A 21803-nucleotide genomic window follows, 5' to 3' on the forward strand; every position below is an offset into this window, starting at 1 on the left:
GGAGGAAATAAATCATATAAACAGAAATACTACTTGTCGGTTCTGATACAAAATATTCAGAAACTCCGCCGGAAAGATTTTATCAAATCAGCACCTTTCTCTCTCACCATAATCTGCGATCGAATTCAAATTCATTAAAATTAAACCTGGAATAAAAAGTTAAAAGTCGAGTGAATGATCTTATTTTTACTGCTGGAGCGTCGTTAGTATTGCTGGAAGGTATACGTTGGGCATCAACAATCGACGACTTGCAGATTGCTCACACCGTAGACTCGGAGTTCAGGATCGACTACGGCCGTTGGGTTTCCGATTGGTCCCATTTCGGCGGTTCCAGTTGGATGATAGATAAATAATTAGATAGATATGCGTTCTGTAAGGTGCTTCCTGAACAGCAAGGTAACCGCCAACTTCTGTTGTTTCTGGACTCTGAAAAAAAAAACTGGAGACCAGATTCTCTACAGATAGTAGCCTACTGTCCTTTTTCCCTAAAAGGTAAAAGGGGTATACTCGGTTGGGGAAAAATTCAAAAGCTGTCTAAAAAGAAAAAGCAACTAGTAGTCCCGCGGTTCAAATTCACGAGACGACGGAGACGCGCAATTCAAAAATGACAATTAAGCCATTAACCTGAAAAAAGCAACAACTTCCCTCCCGTATCCAAAAAGAATGGAAAATTAACAACAACGTCCAGCTTATAAGTATACACAAAAATAAACAAATTAATAAACAAAAATTATGTGGCCAAGATAAGATAAGTTTTTTTTTTGAAATATGATGTACTTTACCAAGACAAAAATTTGTACGGGTACGTCACTAATCCAATACAATTGCAGTTAGAAAAATAAAAGTACCTGAAAACTAGTGAAATGCCTAAAAATTGGTCAATAAAAACATATCCGACAAAACCGCAAAAAAAGCTTTGTTATTACGAAGCTTTTAATCCTTTGAAATGTTGCACCAGTACGCATTTAGCACTACCAACTTCTCTCACGAGCGTCACGACACAACTAATTAAAGGAGTAAAAAAGATGTCTGCAACAGAAAGATTTTAACGTTGCATTGGATACTATTAATATGAACACACTCCTTTTAATCTTTGCAAGCGGCTTTTGACGCCAATTACAGAAGGGCAAAATTCTCTCCACTTGATGAGTTGTTTAAAAATTTTTAAAATGTGCGCCATATTTTGTGGATTTCGCCATCTATCGGTCTAAATTACACTTTTGATCAACTGTTTTGTTTTTGACAAGCATGTCGGGCTTGTCGGCTCTATCAGCTCTATTATATATTGCAAATGGAAAGTTATTTTTGTATTTCCTACCTTTATGCAATCTACACGCTTTCATTCGTTTCGTAGGCCCAGAGAAGCTAAAACTTACAATTCGTCATGTAAGTTTCATTTAATACCGCATACTTCAAAATTGTCAAGTTTCAAATTTAATGATATTTTTTTTCAGATCTCATCTTAGAACATGGAAAAAGACAAAGTGATCATAGTAGCCCTTCATGATAAACCTGATCTAATAGAAGATTGTGCTAAAATTCTGAATGAGGAGTGGCCCCGAAGTAAAACAGCAAGGTTTTGAAGCTTTATTTACATTCTATTAGTTGTCTCATTCATGTTGAATCTGTTGCTACAAAAGTCATGTATTTCTTAAACTAAGGATGAGAACAATTGAAAACTCAAATCCTAACCTTCCGATTTCTCTGTTGTTAATAAAAAACACACAACAAAATAAAGATGAGGTAGTTGGACATGCAAAGATCTCAAGATTACCACTAGTGCCAGGAACATGTTTGATTGAGTCAGGTATAAACATAGTGTAACTGTCTAGCCAATAATAATTTGAATTAATTAAAAAAATTTTAATCCAACAGTTTTAGTAAATCCAGTCAATAGGGGAAAAGGTTTCGGTAAGCTGCTTATGGAAGAATGTGAGAAACTTGCAACTCAGTTTGGATTTTCATGGGCAATACTTTCCACTCATGATAAACAGGAATTTTATCGGAAATTAGGCTATGAATTTTGTCAGCCAGTATGCCAATATGGCGCGCCTCCATCAAGCGCATCACATTTAGTAAGTTGGTATTAGATTAGATCTATTCAGAATTTACAAAATTGTTATCAATACATTTATATTTAAGTTAGAAACAACTCAACCTAATAAAGCCTCGGAGACGGTCAGTAAAACAGGACCTTGTGAGGGATCGGTCTTAAAAACTAAAACCGCATTTCCACAGCCGCCACCTTTACCGGAGTTTACTAATATTTCTGTTCCCGCTAAAAAAGTATACATGAAAAAATCTCTAAAGCAATAATATAGTTTTTCTATCTATTCATTCCACGTGAGTTAGTTTATCAACCGTGTTAATCGAAATTTAATTTAACTTGCATATGGAAATGACGTTCGACATCTTGTTATTTATTCACCGTTTATTCAAGCTCTTTAATATAACTTTCTCTGTTAGTCGTCACTTTATCAAATAAGAAAAAAAACATTGCCGTCTTGTATGCCTTTCCTCGTTTATTTTGTCCTGATAGGATTTTTACCTTAACAACAAAGAAAAAAGACTTTTCATGAAATTTAATATTATACACTGGAAAACTCTTTTCCTGTTGTTCCGGCAACTACACCATCCCTTCCGTCGTAATGCTACCTTACTCGCTTTTTGGAGGGAACTGACATAATTTATTTATATGTTATGGAATAGAATACAATTGATTTAAGGCATCAACTTTATATTTTTCTCCAAACATGCTAGAAGGATTAAATAAATTAGGAAATCGAAAATCGGCGTTATTTTAATAAATAGGAGTTTTAAGGAATATTTGAAGTACTATATTTCATCACGATGAAGGTGATATACTTAATTGTTCCAAATCAAGAACAGGATTACAGGAAATATTGAACGGCGAACGGGTGAACTTTTAAACAAGGTAAAGATAAGAAAGGTGTAGTGTAATTTCAAACCCATCGATTCAGTGATCTATTGGTCGATTTAAAGTAAAGCATAATAAAACAATAATATGAACAGTTTATTTGAACGCTGGCGCACAAATACTTGGAGAAGGGGGATGGTTGCAATTAAAACAATTTAACATACAAGAATTAGTGCGGGTAACTATAATAGAAAGAAAGGCACACTTATAGATGTAGAAGACACAAGTGATATGGGGTTACAGCTTTTTCTGTACATCAGAATCAGGTGAAAAAAAAATGGACTTACTTACGGCATTTCACCAATTTTTAAATAATAATTTTTGTTTATCCCATGCATGTAGAAACAGTTTTCTTTACTAAATCTCGGGCGTACGGAATGTACGATAAAGAGTACCAAGTCATGGCCAGGAACTGAATGATACAGAATACAAGGGCAAGCCCACTCTTTTTCCACTAAAAAACAACAACACATTAATTATTGGATAGTAAAATAATCTAGTATAAATGGGGTTCTTACCAGGAATGCAGAGAGGAGAGTTAGAATAAGGCAAACAAATACCAAAACTGTTGCCACTACTCTAGTGGGAGAGAACATTTTTTTGCATTGGTTTAATGGGCCCATCAAAAAACAGGTGCTGAAAATAGAACAAGATGCTTAGTAAGAAAATGTTGTGTACAATGATTATTTGGCATTTTAATTAGTACCTGACAAGAGCAACAAGGTTTCCGGTAGTGTAAAACACAGAAAATGCAACAAGTCCTCTACTGCCAAAAAACAAGCAAACAGAGCCAATGATGGATAAAACTATTCCAATAACGAAGCAGGCAATGAATCCTTTGACACGTGTACCCCATCCCAACGAAGAGGACTCGACCACCTATAAGAATCAAAGTACGTGGACCAACTGTTGCACCAACAAGTCGTTTTTTTGCATGATTTCAAGCAATTTGTTTTTACCTGAGCAACAAAGCCTCTTTCTTCGTCTCCACCATCATTCCCACTAAGAGCACGTCTCAATTTGTCCATCATTGGTCCAAGTGATCAGATTCAACACAACAATATTAGCTTACAGGGCGTGCGATTTTGACAGCAATCACGAATTTTTTTGTCCGGCTAAGGATGATGACAGGTGTTGAATGTATCGAGTTCTTAGAATGACCGATAGGTGGCCTGCGATACCATCATTTTACTGTCAACAATGCGACTCGAGAAAGGGAATGCGAAATGAACAGCAATGCTCTTTTATTAGTGTAGTGTCGGCTGAGACTGTGTCAAGTGCGTTCCGGTTATTTCACAAGACCATCATCACGATTTGTGTTTGATTTCAAGACATCAAGAGACTAGAAAATACAAAATTGAGGTAGGTGCCACTATCGTTACTTTGTAAAGTCTGTGTTAAGGGTGGTGAATCCCAAAATATCACCAGGCATTTTGCTTGCTGTTTAGCCATATTATTATTTACACGTAAAGATGGCGAGGTGAGAACAGCAGTGTTTTCCCAATTCGATCATATTGACATGCATCATAGGTAAAGTTTTGTTTTTCATTTCTGGAACTTGGGTGTGGTGACAGATGATTGACAAGATTGTTGGAGGCGTTGGAGGCTGCTCCCCCCTCGCCACACAACCAGGATGCGATTATCTTGGGCGAATTTCTTATCGTTTAACAGCTGTCGTGATAGTGATTACAGACCTTTTATCAGGTGACCGGAAAAGCTGATAGCCAGTGAATGAAATCGTTGCATTTCCGATTCGAGACTTTCGTGCAACATAATTTCGTGTTTTTTGTTTATTTTGCGCGAGGCGGAAATCCTTGAGCGCCGAAACCAAGGTCGGAAAGGAAGAAGTAGCCAAAAATATTTATTTATTTTGTTAAATTCTGCACACAAGGGGGGGGGACTGGCGTTTTGTTGGGAAGAGAATTAGTCATGGAAATGGCACTCCCTTTTTATGATTCTCCATTTATCTTGCTGAAGCCATCTCACGGCCGAAAGGGTTCGACATGGAATTTTCGTAATCGAAAAATAGATGCAGAATTGCAGATGATGACCTCTACTCGTCGTTATTGATTAATTGATAGTTCGTGACCCGCTGAGTGAAGGAATTCCTCGAGGCGATCGTTAAATGGGAAAAAAACATTAGGTTCACCGACATTGTCTTATACGGTCGTGACTGTGGAAAGATGATTCCATTGACGTCAGATCCGCTTGGGGAATTTGTGCGTGAAAAATGTTTCTTGTTTCGACTCATTCCCGACTCATTCGGAAGCCAGCAGCAGCTCCGATGTATTTTATTTCTTTTTGAGAATGAAAGTTCCGATTGATGGGTACGACTTGTTTTGATCGGTCAGGTTTCCCCCCTTGTGCCGCATTCCACACGTCGTGGCTCACGCACACCTGTCTACACACACGGATGTGCACCGCAAACAAGGAACTTGTGAAACGTTGCGAAAACATCCGAAACGTCTCGTAAATTCGGTCGTCAGCAGCGGGAATGTTTCACGGCTCCCTCGTTCAATCAGGTGTTGTAAAGATAGCCCAGAGCAAGGACAACAAAAAATAAAGAAAAATGATTCCCTTAGACCCGGACTCGGTTTTCACCAATGACGTCAGCACCATTCAAAGTCGCCAACCGAGAACTAGAAAGCCACCACATTTTTCAGTTCTTTTTGTCGTCGTCTTCTTCTTCTTTTTATGAGTTTAGATCGATAGAGCTGCGTGCCCAATTGAACAGGATCCCTCGACCCTCACTAAAAATACGTACGCACACCATGGTGGTAAGACTACCAAGTACCTCCTGCATCCTTGTTGTAACCCACTTTCGTGAATGACCTCTCGCCTTTTACCAAAAAAAGAAAAATTAGGGATTTCGATAAAGTTCTAATTATCTTTGATGATTAGTATGCATAACCACAGTCACCATGACTACCGAATAAGCAAACTCTTGCATCACGTTCATCTGTACGAAAGAAAACAAAAATAATAGAAATCACAGGATGCCGCTGTTATTATCTAAAGAATACGCAATCGGATTTTTTTTTTTCTTTAAAGAAAGAAAAAGAGAAAACATGGCGACCCGGATGCGCGGTACCACAGCGTCGTGCTCACATACACACACACACACTCAGACAGACAGACACGGTATACAGGTGAAGCAGCTGTTGTTGTTGTGGCTTGTACATCCTCTTGCCAAATTTTATTTAAAAGAAATTCCAAATAGAAAGAAGAAGAAAAAAAAGACGAATAGTCTCCGAGTCTTTTCGTTTGTTTATTTAGTCATATTTTCTTCTCAAATAAAAAAGCTGGGCGATAGAGGGCAGGAATGAGAGCGTCGTTTCTCTCTCTTGAAGCAAACCGAAAAGATGGTGGCGATGTTTGCTACTGTATGTAGGTCGCCTCCTCTAGTCTAGTGGACTCGCCAACAGTCTAATATACCCCTCGAGCCCGACCAATAAACGAGGACACCAACACATTTTCAGTACTCCATACGGGACTTGGGGTTTTTTCTACTATTTTTTTTTTTACTCTGCTCAAATCTTATTTCCAAAGGAAATTGACCGTCTAGATTAGTGATTGGAACGTCAGCAGCGCCTTTGGCTACGTGAAGGTGGCGGTGGGCGTGCGGTGGGCCAAACTCTTTCTCTACCTGGCCGCCCGCTAGATCCTGGTTGTGGCCGCCGTGAGAGAAAGGAACAGCACTCTCTCTCGATGGAAATAAGGCGAACCGGATGTTCTAGCCTTATCTCTTTTGTCTCTTGCTTCTCTACTCTAGAGACGGAAAGCTCAGTAAGACTAAAACAACCTGATTGAAACGGTCGCTTATACATTTCGCTGTCGCTCCTACGGATTTATCTGTGATGTGTTTACCTGAGTTTTAATAATAGTGTCATATTTAGTGTTTTGTTTCCTTTTTCCCTACTTACCAACAGTTGAATTATGCTTCTGCGATTTGATTCTACGGTAAATCGGATTTTCTTTTTTGGTCAGCCCAGGTCGTTTATGAAGAACAAAATATTCGGTTTTTATTATTCATGCTATTTACTGAAACACAAAAAGAGAAGAAACACACACAACAACTTTGTTCTGGCAGGCATCTGTATATAGCTTTGGCCTTTGTGTCCTCGGTGCGTCGACCCTGAACGAAACCAAATAAATCACGCATCATGTTGTTACTAGTCAGTTGAGAGCCGCAAGCTATTTGGTGTCTTGTGGGGCCAACATCATCTTCTTTTGGCATCTTTTTAAATTTGGCGACTATAGTTGATCACATCTGTAGATCACACCATTGATGGCTCGTTTTTATGGACATTAAACTTTAAATGGACATACCACTAGTTTTCTTTTGATGCAAGGTTGACTTGTGAAAATAATATCGCACTTAATCAATCCCACTGTTCGTTTTTATTGGTTTTTTCAAATGGGCAAAAAAAGTAAAAATAATTGTAGGCCGAAACTAATGCAACTACGTCACGGCGCATTAGTTCTGCTCCGATAGGTATCGTGAAAAAAAAAAAAAAAAAACAGATTTCTTTTTACGAACGCCAAACTTTGTCAACGGTTGGAGCAGTGACAGTTGTTGTTCGTCATGTTCTCACCTGGTCATAAAACCCAATTGGAATGCAACATTCATCCTCTTTTGTGTCTCCGTCCATAAAACCGTGCAGGTAGTTTAAGGGAATGCGATACACATGGCTTAATTCCAAAATTAGATGAATTGGCCATTTATCTTTGATTTTTCCATTGATGGGCGAAAAATCGTGACTAAAATATCCGTCAGACAAGCAGCGGCCTTCACGTTAAAGAAACAGCCATCATTTTCGCCAAGAATTTTTAACGCTTTTCCTCGTTGGCGGCACGACGTCAGCAGTTGTGCGCACTTCTTTTATCATTTCCTTTTTATCATTCCGTGACCTTGGCAAAAGACTTACCCGAACAATTCAAACAACATAGTCTTTCTTTCTTTTTAAAAATAAATTTTTAAGGAAAGAAACAATTTAATTTATTTCTGAATTTTTAATCATCTTTTTACATTTTCTTTATTCCTGGCAGTTGGCTCAGCACGGTCCGATGACATGGATCCCGTCCGGTTCGTCTTCTAGTACCGATCGATTCTTACCGCCTCTACCAGTGCTGGCTCATCTTCCTCCGCCATATTCTCTCTTGTTCCCGCCTCCTCCGGCCGCTGAAATGGAAGAAACAGACCCGTCGCCTACTGCGCACAAACCCTGTCTGGCAGCCAAACGGCCCTTAATGGCCCCTTACAGCGAAGCGGCTAAAGCCTTACTCAGTTCACCTCTTCCGCCTGAATTGGTCGTCGACTTTAAAGGTGAATAAGCATTTCATGATGGGAATTTTCATTTCACGCATGATCGAACGTTTTTTTTTTGTGTTTAAATTTCTAAACAGGTTGCAGCACGTCGTCGACAGCGTCGCCTACCATTTCGCTGCGCAATTCAACTTCGGAAAATAACGTTCATCACCTTCCAGCCGAGAGTGGCGATCGAAGATTGGACGGAACCGGATCCAATCTCGCTTGCCGGACACTCAGCGATGGTGCTCGGAAGAGTTATGCCCGTCGCAAACTGGAATCAGAGGACTCGAGTTACGATTCCGATTACGAGTGTTCCGATAGCCTTAACTTGGCATTGACAGGTCTGTCAGGTGACCTTATCCAATCGGTTGCGGGTGTGGCTCAACAGCACGAAGACATTTCCCGGACTGTGTCCGACACCCTGGCCGCCGAGTTCAATGAATACGTCTGCATCTACAATCCGTCTTTCCAGAGGTACTAGATTGTCTGCACTTACTCTGAGAGGCAAATTTAAATCTACAATTACAAATTTGGGTTTAGGTTGAAGGAAACGGCACGCGATGATTCCGACGACTCCGACGAGAGTCCCCTCGCCTGTGCCACTGACCCGTCTTATTCGAATCGGGTCGAATTTGCCTTAAAATTAGGTTATACCGAGCAGCAAGTTCAAAAAGCTTTGGTCAAATTGGGGCAACCAACCCAGAATGAACTTTTGGCCGAACTCATTCGTTTGGCATCTCTAGCCGGACCAGGGTCGACGGAAGGAATCGAATCACAGTCGGATTGTGTTCGATCGCATCGTCCATTGTCCATCACTAGTTCAGATGAGGCGGTGCTAAGGCATGTCGTCATCGATGGAAGCAACGTAGCCATTAGGTAAATTGGTTGGCTCATTACTGCTAAAATAACACCAAACATTAATCTATTTTTGACCATAAACAGCCATGGCAACAAGGAAATTTTCTCATGTCGAGGAATCCAGCTGTGTGTAGACTGGTTCCGCGCCAGAGGTCACCGTGAAATAACCGTCTTCGTTCCCATGTGGCGGAAAGAAACGTCTAAAATTGACGCGCCCATAGCCAGTAAGTTCATTCCTCCTATTTGCTCATGTTCGTTTTAATCTAAATGATTCTTTTTTTTTAATCATCAGATCAAGAGATTTTGCTGGAATTGGAAAAGGAACGAATGCTGGTTTTCACTCCGTCAAGGCAAGTCGGTGGCCGTCGTTTGGTTTGCTACGACGATCGGTACATTTTACGATTGGCGGCCGAGACGGACGGCATTGTCGTATCCAACGACAACTACCGCGATCTGGTGTCTGAAAACCCAGAATATCGAAAGATAGTCGAAGAGCGCATCCTGATGTACTCGTTCGTTAACGATCGGTTTATGCCGCCTGAAGATCCTTTGGGTCGTAATGGACCCAAGCTGGATCGCTTCCTGCGCAAACTTCCAGCCAAGGGATCCGCAGAAGCTACTGCCCCTCCGTGTCCGTATGGCAAAAAATGTACCTATGGAAACAAGTGCAAATATTATCATCCGGAGAGAGGCAATGTCCCTCAGAAAACCATCAGCGAACGGTTGGCCGAGCAGACGGTGGCAAGAAAAATCCGCGAATCTTCTCCGACATGCAAAACGTTTAGTCTTCCGTTGACGAAAAATTTTGCCAGCCCAACGGCCGGCAAACCGCCCAGTCCTGTGAAGAAAACGCCACTCGCACGGACGAAATCAATCGTGCCAACACTGTCACTTCTTCCTCCGGAATTGACTGAAGAGAGACCAGTTCAAGACGGCCCTAAGCCGGAAGAGGCCGACACAAGGGCGCCTATTCTCAAGAGCCGCAGTGTAGAAAACATGGCCCGGCTTTCGCCAGTTCGGTCAGTGATCCAAGCACAACAGCAAATCCCTCACGGTCTAATGCTTCACGCTCCTCCACCCGCTTTCTCCGTCCCTCCGCCACCAATGACCATGGATGGATTCGGAAGCAACAGTATTAACTGGAACAGAAGCGGACATGTCCCCTTGGGCCAACAGTTATCAGATCCGCCCTCCGTGACTTCTTCCAGCGGGGTAGAAGAGCCCGACGACTCTGCTCGACCTAATCCGCACCGGAAGGTTCAACGTCAGCTGACATTGAATCCATTGAACCCAGCATGCGATCCGCGATTGTACACCTTAAAGGGCTTGGCTCCGCCTTATCCGCCTCCGCCCATTTCCGTCCATTCGATCGTCACTCGCAACGCATCCGCTCCGGCACCAACGTCTCAACTTCACGCTCGCTCCCATCCACATGTGCAACCCGCAGGATCCAACAATCACATGCAACGACTGAACAGCACATCCGACACACAACTTAATTTATACGGGGCTGCTGCTGCTGCGTCGGCGGCCATGCCCGGCTCGCAAGACTGGAGCTCACAGGGTCTGACAGATCCTTTTGACGAATGGACCAACTCTCCTCCTCCGCCATTACCACCCGTTCAGCCGTCTCAACACATGCATCAACAACAACATTCTTGGGCCAGCCGAACTTCCAGTCTGCCAGCTCATCAACACCTGTCTTCATCGCCGGTGCAAGCCTTCAACGAGAACGGGCCCAACAGTAAAAGCGAAGCACGTTACAAGCTCTTTTATCACTTGGCTGCCATCTTTCCTGAAGAGCAGGTGCGACAAGTGATGTCACTGATGCCTGACGAAACAAACGCCCAGAAAATCTGCGCTGCCATTTTGGCACTGTACCCCAAAGACAATTAGGTCGATCGGCATCAATTAAATGCGTCAAAAAGTATGTGCGTCCTATTTCAAGTGTCTGTTCCCCGACATCAGTATTCGATGCTGGGGATTCAAGATCGTCCTGAAGAGAAGTTCCTCCGTGGACTGTCAAATGCCATTAAATGTGAATGCCACTTTTGTTTAGTGACTTTGTTTGACAGTTTGGTTTGCCTCTTTCCATATGTTTGGCTCTTTCAAGTCTTGAACTTGACGAGAGCGTCGAAGAGCTCAGTTCAGTACTTGTCCAATCCTTGTTGAAAGCGGCATTGTATATTCCGTGGATCAAGACTATAATCGTTTATTTATCCTGGAAAAATCTCCGCTTTTGGGTCAAGTTTTATTTACTACGATACTGTGTATCGTGGAAGTCTATATAATTATCTATATATACTTGGTATGAGGGGTTTTCACCCTGTCTTTCTCTCGTTCTCTACAAATTTGGCTCTCTCCTTCTCCTGTTTACTTATTTTTAAAAAAATTTCGACAATGTATTATGCCCATCTTGATTGAATTAAAATCGATACACATTTGCGTACAAAATTAATTTATTGTGTTTTCGCTACATGTCCGACTGGACCTTCTTTGGTCAGGCCGCCTCTTCGTCTTCGCTTGCGCAGTAAAGAATTCCAATCGAATCGCTCTCCAGTTCGTTTTGTACCGTTCACGATGCGATCTGAATTACAATCGCTAGCTTCTACTTCAACTAGTTCCCAGTCAACTCCTTCCAACTCCAGCTTATCAGTCGTGATACTCGGAAGGCTACCAATAGGGACACGTGACCAATCGTGTTCTGCCATAAACAGAAAATGAAATAAAACATTGGTTGAAAAGTTTCGGTTGCTAAATGTGATAAGGTTATTATACCTGAACACAAGGTCCATTCATCGATCACTGGGGCTTGGTCAGCTGAATATTTGTTGTCTTGAGAATGTTGGTTGCCCGAGTCCCTTTTCAATACGGGTTTCTCATTCTGTGGATTCAACATTGCGGCAGTGAAGATTTTGGAGTGAATCGTGGACTTGCCAAAAGCGGCACGTTCTGAAGGTTCGGCAGAAGTGTCTTTACCCAAATATAGTCGCAACAAAGCGGCCACTTTCTCTTTCTTCTTTGCATTTACAGGCGGATCATATAACAGAAAGACTCTAAACAAACGACAAATTGAGGGAAAAAAAAATTAATTGCACGACGACAACAAGTGAAGAGGATTTCAGTCCTTACTTGGATACAGTGTTCCAGGTTTCCGGATGAGGTTCTAGAAGAATGGCATGTGTCATTTTATCCCAATCTACAGAACGCAAACCTTCATCGAATTTGAATACATTCTTTTCGTTTTCAGGATTATTTCGGGCATGCAGCACAGCATTGGTCATGTCTCCTATCAAACTCAAGAATACTCGTTGTTGCTGATCATCTTCAACTTCGATGGTGACTAACTTGTTCATCAAGTATGGAACCGTTTGCCATTGTTGAATCAATGTCCAGATGGGTTTAAGGTTGGAGAAAATTGTGCCCTTTTCGGGTTTCTTCAATAAATGGGGACTTTGACAGAGAGCTGAGATGAAACATTTCCCTTTGAGTGCGTCGACTTTTTCCGTCTGTTCAATTCCCTCAACCCCATCAGTTTCCACCCATTCAGACAATATCCGTTTGATTTCATCAAATATTAATGCAAGGATTTTCTTTAACGGTATTGCCAATTTGGCAATTTCCTTTTTGTTCAAAGGAGTGGAAGGGATCTTGGTCTGGAGCCAAAGTTCGTAAGCGTACTGGTGAAGGTCTCGCGACTGAATTTCATTGAAAGAATTCCGACAGCCCATTTCCTTAAGAAGCACTACTAGCATAGACACGGCTAGTTGCAATTCTTCAGGTATTACTGCATGCTTGGAGGCAGCCGAACCCGTATTCTTCCCTTCCTCTGCCATTTTCGTTTTGGCAAGCATCATTCGAGATGTGGCCCTCTTGGACTCGGGCCAATAAAGATCATAGCTATCTTCTTCTTCGGTACGCCAATAATTTTCCTATTATTAAATTTGCATTCATGTCTGCGCATAAAGGAAAGTTAAGAAAAAAAAGTGTCTTTACCTTCAACCAATCCATAGCCAAGTTGGCGCCTAAGAAATTCGAGAAAAAAATTTGAGATGAAGAATTTTTAAAATTTAAGAGTTATCGTAGAAAGGCGGTATGTATACCTGGCCTCAAGATATCCAAAGAAGGCATCTTGGCGTGGGTAGCCTCGTGCCGAATACTGACAAGCCAGTCGGGAATCCCTGCCATTTCGGCAATGGCGGATATGGGTTGATGTCTTAAATCTACTTGTCCTAAATGAGATATCAAATTGATGAACCTGTGAACAAAGATTTAAATAGGTTTAAGTATTGAAAGATACTTAAACATGTAACTTAACATAGTAAGAGTTACCTAATGATGGCAGTGGAGTACATTAAAACCACATCGTTTTCAGACAGGGCACTGTTAGGATCCATCTTGTATTCCTCATCACGTAAAATTGCTTGTAACAAATACAAAGAGCATTCAACACCTAGAGATAGCTTGTCAACCCTAATAAAAAATGTAAATAAAAATTAGTTTATCAAAATTATCATTTTATAAATGAATTACCTAGATTTCCACATTGTCATTTGATTCAGTCCCGCCCATCTCTCCTCAATTTTGTTAGAGTACACTTGTTGATAAACCCGTGTCCACTCTTCCCTAAAGACAATTGTTCATGAATAACAAGCAAACTACTTTTCATAGTTATAAAATAAATATTTAAATAATAAAAGCATAGGTAATTAGGTACGAAACATTTAACATGTACGTGTACGTTAGCTTTTGGCATTTGAACCACGTGACTTCTATTTTAAATGTTAACCGTAAATTAACCTATTTGACAATTTCTAGTATTATAGAACTTAATAAAATTTTACATGGAAATCCATGGGACTATTCGTTTCGTATTGTTGGACATCAGGAATTCTGTGGAAAAATTCGAAACAAGAAATTTCGAAATTGAAAATGAATAACACACAACAGCGTCTATCAAATCAACTCCTCGTTGTTTTTTTTTCTTTTCTGTTTTTATCGTCTGCTTCAGTACCAACATTCTCCGCTAAGGGGACGCTCTCAATCAATGCCCTTGAAATTTTGTATTCACGTGAAAAAACGAATTTTTATTTGTGAAATCGTAAAACCTTTGTTTATCTTTTAGATGAGAAATATGAAACAGTTGGTTGATAAAACTTATTCAGAGAACAGGATTTGAAAGGATCACGCTCAGCGTTTGAGTTAAAGGAGCCTTTGAGGTAAAATTCTCTCTTCAAAGTGAAACCGCCAGAGGGGCAACTAGGCTTATAGTCTGCGCTGGCTTCAGTGTTATTCCGAGCTTTTTCGTGACGAATGTTGTTTTGTCCGTGTGTGGACTTAATGTTGCATCGAAATTTTAATGTTTGTTCTACGTATTATTGCTAATGGATAACCGTTCAAGTAAGTAGTAGTGCTTTTAAAAATTGAAAATCTTTCGTCAGTAAAAACTCGAGTTTTCTTTGGGGCCGTCCTGTGCTCGCTCTAAAAAAAAAAGTTCTTCCAAGATGGCGGAAAATGCCAAACAGTCTTGGAGGCTACAGTCATGGTTCTTTTTCTTTCTCGTGTTGTGATTAGTTTAGACCTGCGTGACTCACGACTGTTGATATTTTGCAAAATGTGTTTCTAGTAAATTTTAATTCTGTTGTTTGATCTTGCAGGTCTGTGATTATTGCACACCCTGACCTTGGATGAAATTTCTCAAAGTGAATGAACTCGTCAATTTATGAGTACTACAGTGAGTGACACAATGTGGATCAGTGCAGCTTTCTGGCCATGTCAGTTTCATTAAAGACTATGGGCATGCCAGTATGAGCCCTGGAGCTGAAACTAGCATGAGCAACGCAGTTGGAAAAGCCGATCGGACAGGCTATCACTTGAAAGCCCTGCAAGAAATTCGCAACTCTCTCAGACCCTTTGCCACCGAGAATGGTAGTCCTCTGCCTACCATACCTAAAGATGGACACATTTCCTACCAACAACACATTTACCCTTATTCGACTTCTTCTTCTGGATACATAGAGGTAACTTATATCAATCTCTTATGCTGTCTATGTATTATGTTTTCTATGAGATACCATACTCTTTAAGTACAGTTCATGTAACACGAATAGATTGTTAGGTTGTGCAGATATTTCAGTTGCAGTAGTTTCATGTCAAGATTAGTTTGCCCATGAAAATTATGTACCATTGCATGTGATGATGCAACAATGATAGGAATGAAATTCTCCTACGAGTCTGGCATTCTTCCGGCCAAAAGGAAGGGCAAGTTATGCCGTCGGATAGGTCCGGACAAACGGTCGTTTTTTTGTTGTCGTTTTTTTTATTCTAAATTTTTCCTCCTTTTCTTAATCTGAAAATCCCCGTACTGTCTAGTGTCCATCAGGTATATATGGAAGGAGGGGCGTTTCAGGGGAATTTTTGCGTCCGACTGTGAGGTTACTGATTGTGTTTGTTTTGAAATTTTCGCATTGTAATGAACCTCAGAGAGTTCGGTCAGATAAGAGATTTATGAAGGTGATGGCAAACCGAGCACGCGCCTGAGGGAGTCCATTACCGCGCCAAGTATTTCTTCGATGTTGGGTCGAAAAAGAATGCCGAGAGCGGCCACCCGAAAATGATGGTTGGCGTGTCGTAGCGGAAGAAACAAGAAGAAAGGGGAGGGATATGGACCGAGCAGATGGTTCGTGGCATATGCCTGTGCTGGAGGCGCTCCTCTTTTATACGACTAGACGACCGTTGCAACACCCCAAAAACTGATATCACACATACTGATTGACTAGCGTGGCTTGAGAGATGGACTCGTAACCATCAACAGGACACACAAAGAGAGAAAGAGCGACGGTGTGACGAATGGCTCCAGAATTCCGAACGCACGCCTCATTGACCTTGCACCTTAGTAGACGGAATTCCTATGTGTTCCATCAAACCACACGCACACATTCCGGGAGACATTGTATGGCCTACATTATCGATACCCGCCTGTTGAATGGCCGCACAGAGCGAAAAGAAGAAAATAAGGGTTCGGGTTTCGACCGGATCTATTCGTTTTTGCGGGATTGCATTCCTGTCGGTGTGTAGCAGAGAGCCGCCAGTTGGTCTGTTTGTGCTGGCTGCGCTACTGATGGCGTACGCTATTTGACAGCCCTCCCTCGTTCCATCTTGGTGATGGTCTACACTCTTGCACATGTGTGTGTGCCTTCAACCGAATCTGGGCTATTTTTGGGGCGGATGAGGTGGTTGGAAAGAGAAAGAGGGAGTTGTTGGCATTCTTGAACGGTTGTTAGAAACCCGATAGCTAGACCCGCTTTCACTATACACTCGTCCCTGGCCTCCTCCTCCATATCGTCTGTAATTGAATTTTTCTTTTGATGGCTGTCTTGAAAAGAGCCCTTTTTATTAGAAATGCCAAGTCGAGAATAGAAATAAACAGCTGTAGAGGCATGAAGGAAAGTTGACTTCGTTTAACCTTTTATTTTTCTGATTCAGCATGAAAATGGAAGCGACGGCTACTTACAGCGGTCCGACGGCCAAATTCTGCAACGCTCCGCTACGACAGGTGAGTCACGCAGTCAATATTTTTTTCTGATAAGATTTCAAGGGTGATTTCAAATCCGCTAGCTGATAATAATAAATTGGTCACGCAATAACGGTTATCTTTGCATTCCTCACAGGAGCGTTTCCGCCTTCATCGGGGCAGCAGGTACACCGGAAACCGAGTTTTGAGCGAGAACCCAGGAGCAGTCCGGCTTTTGATACCAGTTCGGCCGCTTCATCTAACCGTTCTGATAGCCCAGCCTATTTTAATGGTCTGGGACTCGTTCGTGGTCACGTAGCACCCGAAGCACCGCCTTATTCGTCAAGAAATGCCTACCCGTCGTCGTCAGATCCGCCACCTCCACCACCGCCGCCTCGAGGTGCCACTCCGCCACCTCCTCCTTTGCCCCCACCTCCATCGGCTGCATCTAAATCAACAAACAGCCAACATTATCCTAGCAACTTTCAACAGATGCTCAAACGAATGTCACCCGTGCCTAATGCACCACCTATTCCGGGACCCCGTGGGACCAGTCCGGCTCCAGCTCTTCCGCCCGGTCGGCTTCCGCCCCTCGTCGTTCAAAATGGACCCCAAGCACAAGCTCAGCTGACTCAGCAGATGCAAGCTTTAAACATGTACCAACAGCAACAACAATCCAGCAATGGCAGCAGCCCATTGCCACCGTCTTCTGCTCCACCCCCTCCGTATCCCACCGGATCAGCTTCTAAATTAGTGGCTCCTCCTCCGCCTTATCGAGGACCGGATAGCGGATTATCTAACCGACAAAGCCCGACGCTTCCCAGCCCAACTGGCAAAAGTCCGGCTCCCTTCCCACCACCGACCTCGTCGTCGTCAGTTCAAGCCGGGGGGAGATGTCCACCCAACCAAGCCTGGCCACCCCGTCAACCACCCATCACTGTCAAAAGCATGCAGGTATAAATCAGCTCAAATGACACTAATCAATACCGATTTTTTAAATTATTTTATTTTACTGTTTCATCAATCATCAGGTTCAGAAACCGATACTGCAAACAGCTGTAGCGCCGTCAGGTCCTCCTCAATCATCAAGTTCACCTCCACCACCGCCTATCCCGGTCCGTTCAAATCCGGCCGTTTCAGCCTCGCCTCCGCCGCCTCCGCCTCCTTATTCCTCTTCCGGCTATGCATCCAGTAGCTGTCCTTCACCATCATCATACGCTCCTATGGCCTCTCCAAGTCCGCTATCTTTTGCCAGCACGCCGTCTCCAATCCCTAGCAGTCCGGCGCCGGTCAGCGTCCCAACGACTGATCCACCAAGTTATGCATCGACCATGCAGGTATGATATAATAACTCTCCATTCCCTACCGAACCCGTTTGAACTCTATTCGATTTCCTCTCCAGGCCTTGGCTGCTCAAAGACAGCATGGGACAACCCCCACTAACGCCACGAATGTCCTTGCCGTCAATGGATATAATTTATCCGCAACTCCTCCGCCGCCCCCACCTTATCCTTCCTCTATGGTATTATTGCTTGAATCGATCGACTGCCTTATGCAAAAACTTAGCAATGCTCTCATCATAGGCAAATGGTGGAACTGGACTTGCTCAGCAGGTAGAATCACAGGGTTCACCTCACGCTCAGTTACCTCCAAAACCGGGGCAGCGCCGGTTTTCACCATTGACTCTTGAGACTCCATCTTCGCGCTCTGAGAGTCCAATGTCTTCAGCAGCATCGCAGTGTGATTCGGGACGCCATGGCGGTCCGAGCCAATCACCAGTGAGTTTTATTTCTTCATCTGCACCTTCGGAGGGAACGCAAGATTCGGGACTTGGAATGAGCACTAAGGTATGTTCAGTTTGAAAGACATATCTATGTTTTCTTGAATCATGACACTAATTTATTTTACTTTTCTTTAGAACGATTTGAATGGCCATAGTGCACCGTCCAGTGCCAATGGGGAGGATGGTAAAGATGACATGCCACCTCCTCCGCCTCCCCCTTACAAGTTGACGCATCAGTCACCCATCCCGGAACGTAAACATATCTCACGAGAAAGGGAAGAAGAAAGGCGAGAATCTAGCGTACGCAACTATTCACCCCAGGTATGACAAGAATGCTCAGATCGGTGTAGATTTGCAATCGTCTTATCTCTTTATCGCGATATCCAGGCCTTTAAATTCTTCATGGAACAGCACGTTGAGAATCTTCTCAAGTCGCATCAACAGCGAATGGAACGTCGCATGCAATTGGAAACTGAGATGAAAAAGATTGGTTTGTCTGAGGAGGCTCAATGTCAGATGAGGCGGATGCTATCACAAAAGGAATCTAATTACATCCGTTTGAAGCGAGCCAAGATGAACAAAGCCATGTTTTTGAAAATCAAAGGTGAATATTATAGATTTGTCTAATCTTGAACCTTTAAAAGAAATATGTATTTTCTTTTTAGCAATTGGAGTGGGAGCATTTGGTGAAGTGGCTTTAGTACGTAAGATTGACACCAATAATCATCTCTACGCTATGAAGACGTTAAGGAAAACAGATGTTCTTAAGCGCAATCAGGTAAATTTGATTTTACATATTTCACAAAAATAGATTTTTTTTAATCACTTACTTACATACTTTTTCGTTAAGGTGGCTCACGTCAAAGCCGAACGAGACATTTTGGCTGAAGCCGATAATGAATGGGTCGTCAAGCTCTACTACTCGTTTCAGGTATAACTTTATTAAACTTTTTCTTAGTGCGCTCAATCTAAAATAGGTTTTTTTCTGCACTTTAGGACAAGGATAATTTGTATTTTGTGATGGATTACATCCCTGGTGGCGATTTGATGTCACTTCTAATCAAACTCGGGATCTTTGAAGAACCTCTTGCAAGGTTAGCAATCAGTAGTTATTATTCGTTCAATATACGTAATTACTGAATGTTTCATTTGTCATGTAGGTTTTATATAGCTGAATTAGTATGCGCTGTGGAAAGCGTACATAAAATGGGTTTTATTCACCGTGATATCAAGCCAGACAACATTCTTATTGATCGTGACGGTCATATTAAATTGACTGACTTTGGGCTTTGTACTGGTTTCCGCTGGACGCACAATTCAAAATACTATCAACGCAACGGCGATCATTCAAGACAAGTGCGTGCTACTACAAATTAAAATAGCTAAATATTTAATAGCGATATTGACATATTTCTTGTTAATCATGTTAGGATTCTTTTGATCCGGGAGAAGATTGGACCAATGAGTGCCGTTGTAATAATGCTGTCGGAGGTAATTGCAACTCTCTTGGCACAACGCACATTACAGGTCATCCGCCTGTACTGAAAACGTTGGAAAGACGCCGACGTCGCGAACACCAACGCTGCTTGGCACACTCGCTGGTTGGAACGCCAAACTATATTGCACCGGAAGTGCTCCTACGTACAGGCTATACCCAGCTCTGCGACTGGTGGAGCGTTGGTGTCATATTGTATGAGATGTTGGTTGGGCAGCCACCTTTTATGGCTAATACTCCCGCTGAAACTCAGTACAAGGTACTGTTTTCCTTATTCGCAACCAATGTGTGTTCAAGTGTTTAATGTTTTTACTTTTCCTTGTAGGTTATCAACTGGTCGACTACGTTGCAGATCCCTAATTACGCCAACTTGTCACCGGAAGCTGCAGATTTGATTGTTCGTCTTTGTACGTCTGCCGACCAACGATCCGGTAGGGGTGGTGCCGGTGAACTGAAGACGCATCCTTTCTTCAACGGTGTTGACTTTGAGGGCGGCCTTCGCAGCAAAACAGCTCCCTATATCCCGAAAATTCGTTTTGCTACTGACACGTCCAATTTTGATCCGATCGTGCCGGACAAATTGCGGAACAGTGCGGATGAAGATAAGATGGACAACACGCTAGATAACGGAAAACACCCGGTCCACGCATTCTTTGAATTTACTTTCAGACGATTTTTTGACGATGGCGGTCACCCTCGAATGAATCCTGATGATAATGAAGCCAATCACGGGCCCGTCTATGTCTAATTAACGAGTGTATACGTTTGTGTGATCGATTCACGCTCCATTATCCTCACTGAAAAAACCTTATCGTGAGGTTCCAACCAACCAAACCAAAACAAAGCTTTTTTTTCCCTTCTACGTTTTTAAAAGGCACACGCTTCAAATTGTTAAAAAAATGAAGGCAGCAAAATTCCATTCGGTTTCGACGTAGCAACAGCTTCTGATGCTGTATTAACCGACTGTTCCACAACTAGGAACTGAATCTCGCGATGTTGCTGCCGTCTCCCCTAGATCACAGTGTCCAAAGAATACTCTGCCCCACCGTTTTTGAACCGCAAATCAAATTGCTAAATCCCCCTCCCTTTTATATATATGTATCTTTCGAAATATTTCGAGTTGGTGGGTGATGGGTTGAGGAATTGACTTTTTTTGGCTGCCTTACGAATCAGTGTTTTAATTATTCTTGTATGCCAGTGTAGGACAGTAATTTTTTTTTCTAAGAACAACCTTTTTCTTATTGGGAAGGTTTCAGATTTTGGGTACGTCCATAAATTGTCATGACGTTATATTTGTTGTCAAATTTTCCTTCTGATTAATCCTTCATTATGTATCCTCCTCCCCCCATTTAGGACCCCGTTACAGACTTATCAATCTTCTTTACATTGTAAAGAGCTGCCGTTTAGAAGTTTGCGCACAGGGCCTTCGGCCAAGCGTGACGAATGTGTATTTTCGATTCCGTGTTGTATCTGAAGCCATCCGTTACGGCTACTAAACCAACTGCGGAATTCGTGCCTTTTTTGCGTGAGCCTGTCGAACGGCCCGTGCCTTGTAATCTGTTGTATATTGTATGCTATTGTGTAATTACAGTGATCCATTTAACGGATGTTTGGTGGAACAGTTTGTGTGTAAGTGCGTGTAAATTAAATCTGTAAGAGAAATAAAGTGTGTTTTTAACTTGAATCTTTTCTTAAATCATTTTGAATTTGGAATATCTTAGAAAGTGGAAATGTCACTTTTCGTATGCTTCTTCATAACCTTGGGAAAGAGTGACGAGGGATTTTTTCTATAGTGATTTCAAATTCACAACAGCGTCCAAAGTACAGACAGAGCTGGTACAGACACTACAGACAACATTTTTTAAATGTCATTATAATTGCGTTAGAAAAATATTGCGATTTGGC

The 21803-nt window shown here is 42.2% G+C and overlaps 5 protein-coding genes across 10 annotated transcripts; 3 read left to right on the top strand and 2 right to left on the bottom strand.

The window, feature by feature from the left end:
• Window positions 1-1234: 1234 nt before the first annotated feature.
• LOC124206173 (N-alpha-acetyltransferase 80-like) lies at window positions 1235-2733 on the top strand. Of its 3 annotated transcripts, none has more exons than XM_046603858.1 (5): window positions 1235-1386; window positions 1455-1576; window positions 1662-1807; window positions 1876-2075; window positions 2143-2733. In XM_046603858.1, the coding sequence occupies exons 2-5, from the start codon at window positions 1470-1472 to the stop codon at window positions 2314-2316; spliced, it is 627 nt and encodes a 208-aa protein (XP_046459814.1). In that variant the 5' UTR covers window positions 1235-1386; window positions 1455-1469; the 3' UTR covers window positions 2317-2733. The 3 variants fall into 3 exon arrangements, with proteins under 3 accessions (XP_046459814.1, XP_046459815.1, XP_046459816.1); XM_046603859.1 differs by having other exon boundaries at window positions 2147-2733; XM_046603860.1 differs by lacking the exon at window positions 1235-1386 and having other exon boundaries at window positions 1642-1807.
• Window positions 2734-3021: 288 nt separating this feature from the next.
• On the bottom strand, window positions 3022-4076 carry LOC124206174 (vesicle transport protein SFT2B-like). Its single transcript, XM_046603862.1, has 4 exons — window positions 3898-4076; window positions 3645-3817; window positions 3457-3574; window positions 3022-3392 (listed from the first exon to the last, which is right to left on the bottom strand). The coding sequence occupies exons 1-4, from the start codon at window positions 3967-3969 to the stop codon at window positions 3264-3266; spliced, it is 492 nt and encodes a 163-aa protein (XP_046459818.1). The 5' UTR covers window positions 3970-4076; the 3' UTR covers window positions 3022-3263.
• Window positions 4077-4147: 71 nt separating this feature from the next.
• Window positions 4148-11552, top strand: LOC124206171 (probable ribonuclease ZC3H12C). 3 transcript variants are annotated; one of them, XM_046603855.1, is made up of 6 exons: window positions 4148-4300; window positions 7988-8264; window positions 8345-8723; window positions 8790-9125; window positions 9192-9331; window positions 9400-11552. In XM_046603855.1, the coding sequence occupies exons 2-6, from the start codon at window positions 8006-8008 to the stop codon at window positions 11001-11003; spliced, it is 2718 nt and encodes a 905-aa protein (XP_046459811.1). In that variant the 5' UTR covers window positions 4148-4300; window positions 7988-8005; the 3' UTR covers window positions 11004-11552. The 3 variants fall into 3 exon arrangements, with proteins under 3 accessions (XP_046459811.1, XP_046459812.1, XP_046459810.1); XM_046603856.1 differs by lacking the exon at window positions 4148-4300 and adding an exon at window positions 4387-4468; XM_046603854.1 differs by lacking the exon at window positions 4148-4300 and adding an exon at window positions 6603-6898.
• On the bottom strand, window positions 11511-14151 carry LOC124206172. The gene is made up of 8 exons (XM_046603857.1): window positions 13952-14151; window positions 13641-13733; window positions 13440-13580; window positions 13211-13365; window positions 13104-13132; window positions 12240-13039; window positions 11886-12163; window positions 11511-11811 (listed from the first exon to the last, which is right to left on the bottom strand). Exons 1-8 carry the CDS (start codon window positions 14125-14127, stop codon window positions 11567-11569), a joined length of 1917 nt encoding a protein of 638 aa, XP_046459813.1. The 5' UTR covers window positions 14128-14151; the 3' UTR covers window positions 11511-11566.
• A 7-nt stretch (window positions 14152-14158) lies between these two features.
• Window positions 14159-21582, top strand: LOC124206169 (serine/threonine-protein kinase Warts-like). 2 transcript variants are annotated; one of them, XM_046603852.1, is made up of 15 exons: window positions 14159-14507; window positions 14765-15127; window positions 16593-16662; window positions 16778-17574; window positions 17652-17957; window positions 18023-18142; window positions 18204-18467; window positions 18539-18724; window positions 18791-19007; window positions 19069-19181; window positions 19254-19334; window positions 19400-19497; window positions 19564-19759; window positions 19834-20157; window positions 20224-21582. In XM_046603852.1, exons 2-15 carry the CDS (start codon window positions 14915-14917, stop codon window positions 20644-20646), a joined length of 3408 nt encoding a protein of 1135 aa, XP_046459808.1. In that variant the 5' UTR covers window positions 14159-14507; window positions 14765-14914; the 3' UTR covers window positions 20647-21582. The 2 variants fall into 2 exon arrangements, with proteins under 2 accessions (XP_046459808.1, XP_046459809.1); XM_046603853.1 differs by lacking the exon at window positions 18023-18142 and having other exon boundaries at window positions 14258-14507.
• The last annotated feature ends 221 nt before the right edge of the window (window positions 21583-21803 follow it).

Source organism: Daphnia pulex, chromosome 10 (genome assembly GCF_021134715.1).
Source record: "Daphnia pulex isolate KAP4 chromosome 10, ASM2113471v1".
NCBI lineage: Eukaryota > Metazoa > Arthropoda > Branchiopoda > Diplostraca > Daphniidae > Daphnia > Daphnia pulex.

Excerpts from the sequence above, each read along its gene's own strand:
- LOC124206173 (XM_046603858.1), top strand. The coding sequence starts at position 1,470 with ATGGAAAAAGACAAAGTGATCATAGTAGCCCTTCATGATAAACCTGAT. Across the intron at positions 1,577-1,661 it reads CCCCGAAGTAAAACAGCAAG|GATGAGAACAATTGAAAACT; the intron begins GTTTTGAAGCTT and ends TCTTAAACTAAG. Across the intron at positions 1,808-1,875 it reads AACATGTTTGATTGAGTCAG|TTTTAGTAAATCCAGTCAAT; the intron begins GTATAAACATAG and ends TTAATCCAACAG.
- LOC124206174 (XM_046603862.1), bottom strand. The coding sequence starts at position 3,969 with ATGATGGACAAATTGAGACGTGCTCTTAGTGGGAATGATGGTGGAGAC. Across the intron at positions 3,575-3,644 it reads AACCTTGTTGCTCTTGTCAG|CACCTGTTTTTTGATGGGCC; the intron begins GTACTAATTAAA and ends TTCTATTTTCAG. Across the intron at positions 3,393-3,456 it reads CTCTCCTCTCTGCATTCCTG|TGGAAAAAGAGTGGGCTTGC; the intron begins GTAAGAACCCCA and ends GTTGTTTTTTAG.
- LOC124206171 (XM_046603854.1), top strand. The coding sequence starts at position 6,875 with ATGCTTCTGCGATTTGATTCTACG. Across the intron at positions 6,899-7,987 it reads TTCTGCGATTTGATTCTACG|TTGGCTCAGCACGGTCCGAT; the intron begins GTAAATCGGATT and ends TATTCCTGGCAG. Across the intron at positions 8,724-8,789 it reads TACAATCCGTCTTTCCAGAG|GTTGAAGGAAACGGCACGCG; the intron begins GTACTAGATTGT and ends ATTTGGGTTTAG.
- LOC124206172 (XM_046603857.1), bottom strand. The coding sequence starts at position 14,127 with ATGTTGGTACTGAAGCAGACGATAAAAACAGAAAAGAAAAAAAAACAA. Across the intron at positions 13,581-13,640 it reads ATGACAATGTGGAAATCTAG|GGTTGACAAGCTATCTCTAG; the intron begins GTAATTCATTTA and ends ATTTTTTATTAG. Across the intron at positions 13,040-13,103 it reads TGGCTATGGATTGGTTGAAG|GAAAATTATTGGCGTACCGA; the intron begins GTAAAGACACTT and ends ATTTAATAATAG.
- LOC124206169 (XM_046603852.1), top strand. The coding sequence starts at position 14,915 with ATGAGCCCTGGAGCTGAAACTAGCATGAGCAACGCAGTTGGAAAAGCC. Across the intron at positions 18,143-18,203 it reads CACCTTATCCTTCCTCTATG|GCAAATGGTGGAACTGGACT; the intron begins GTATTATTGCTT and ends CTCTCATCATAG. Across the intron at positions 19,008-19,068 it reads CATGTTTTTGAAAATCAAAG|CAATTGGAGTGGGAGCATTT; the intron begins GTGAATATTATA and ends TTTTCTTTTTAG.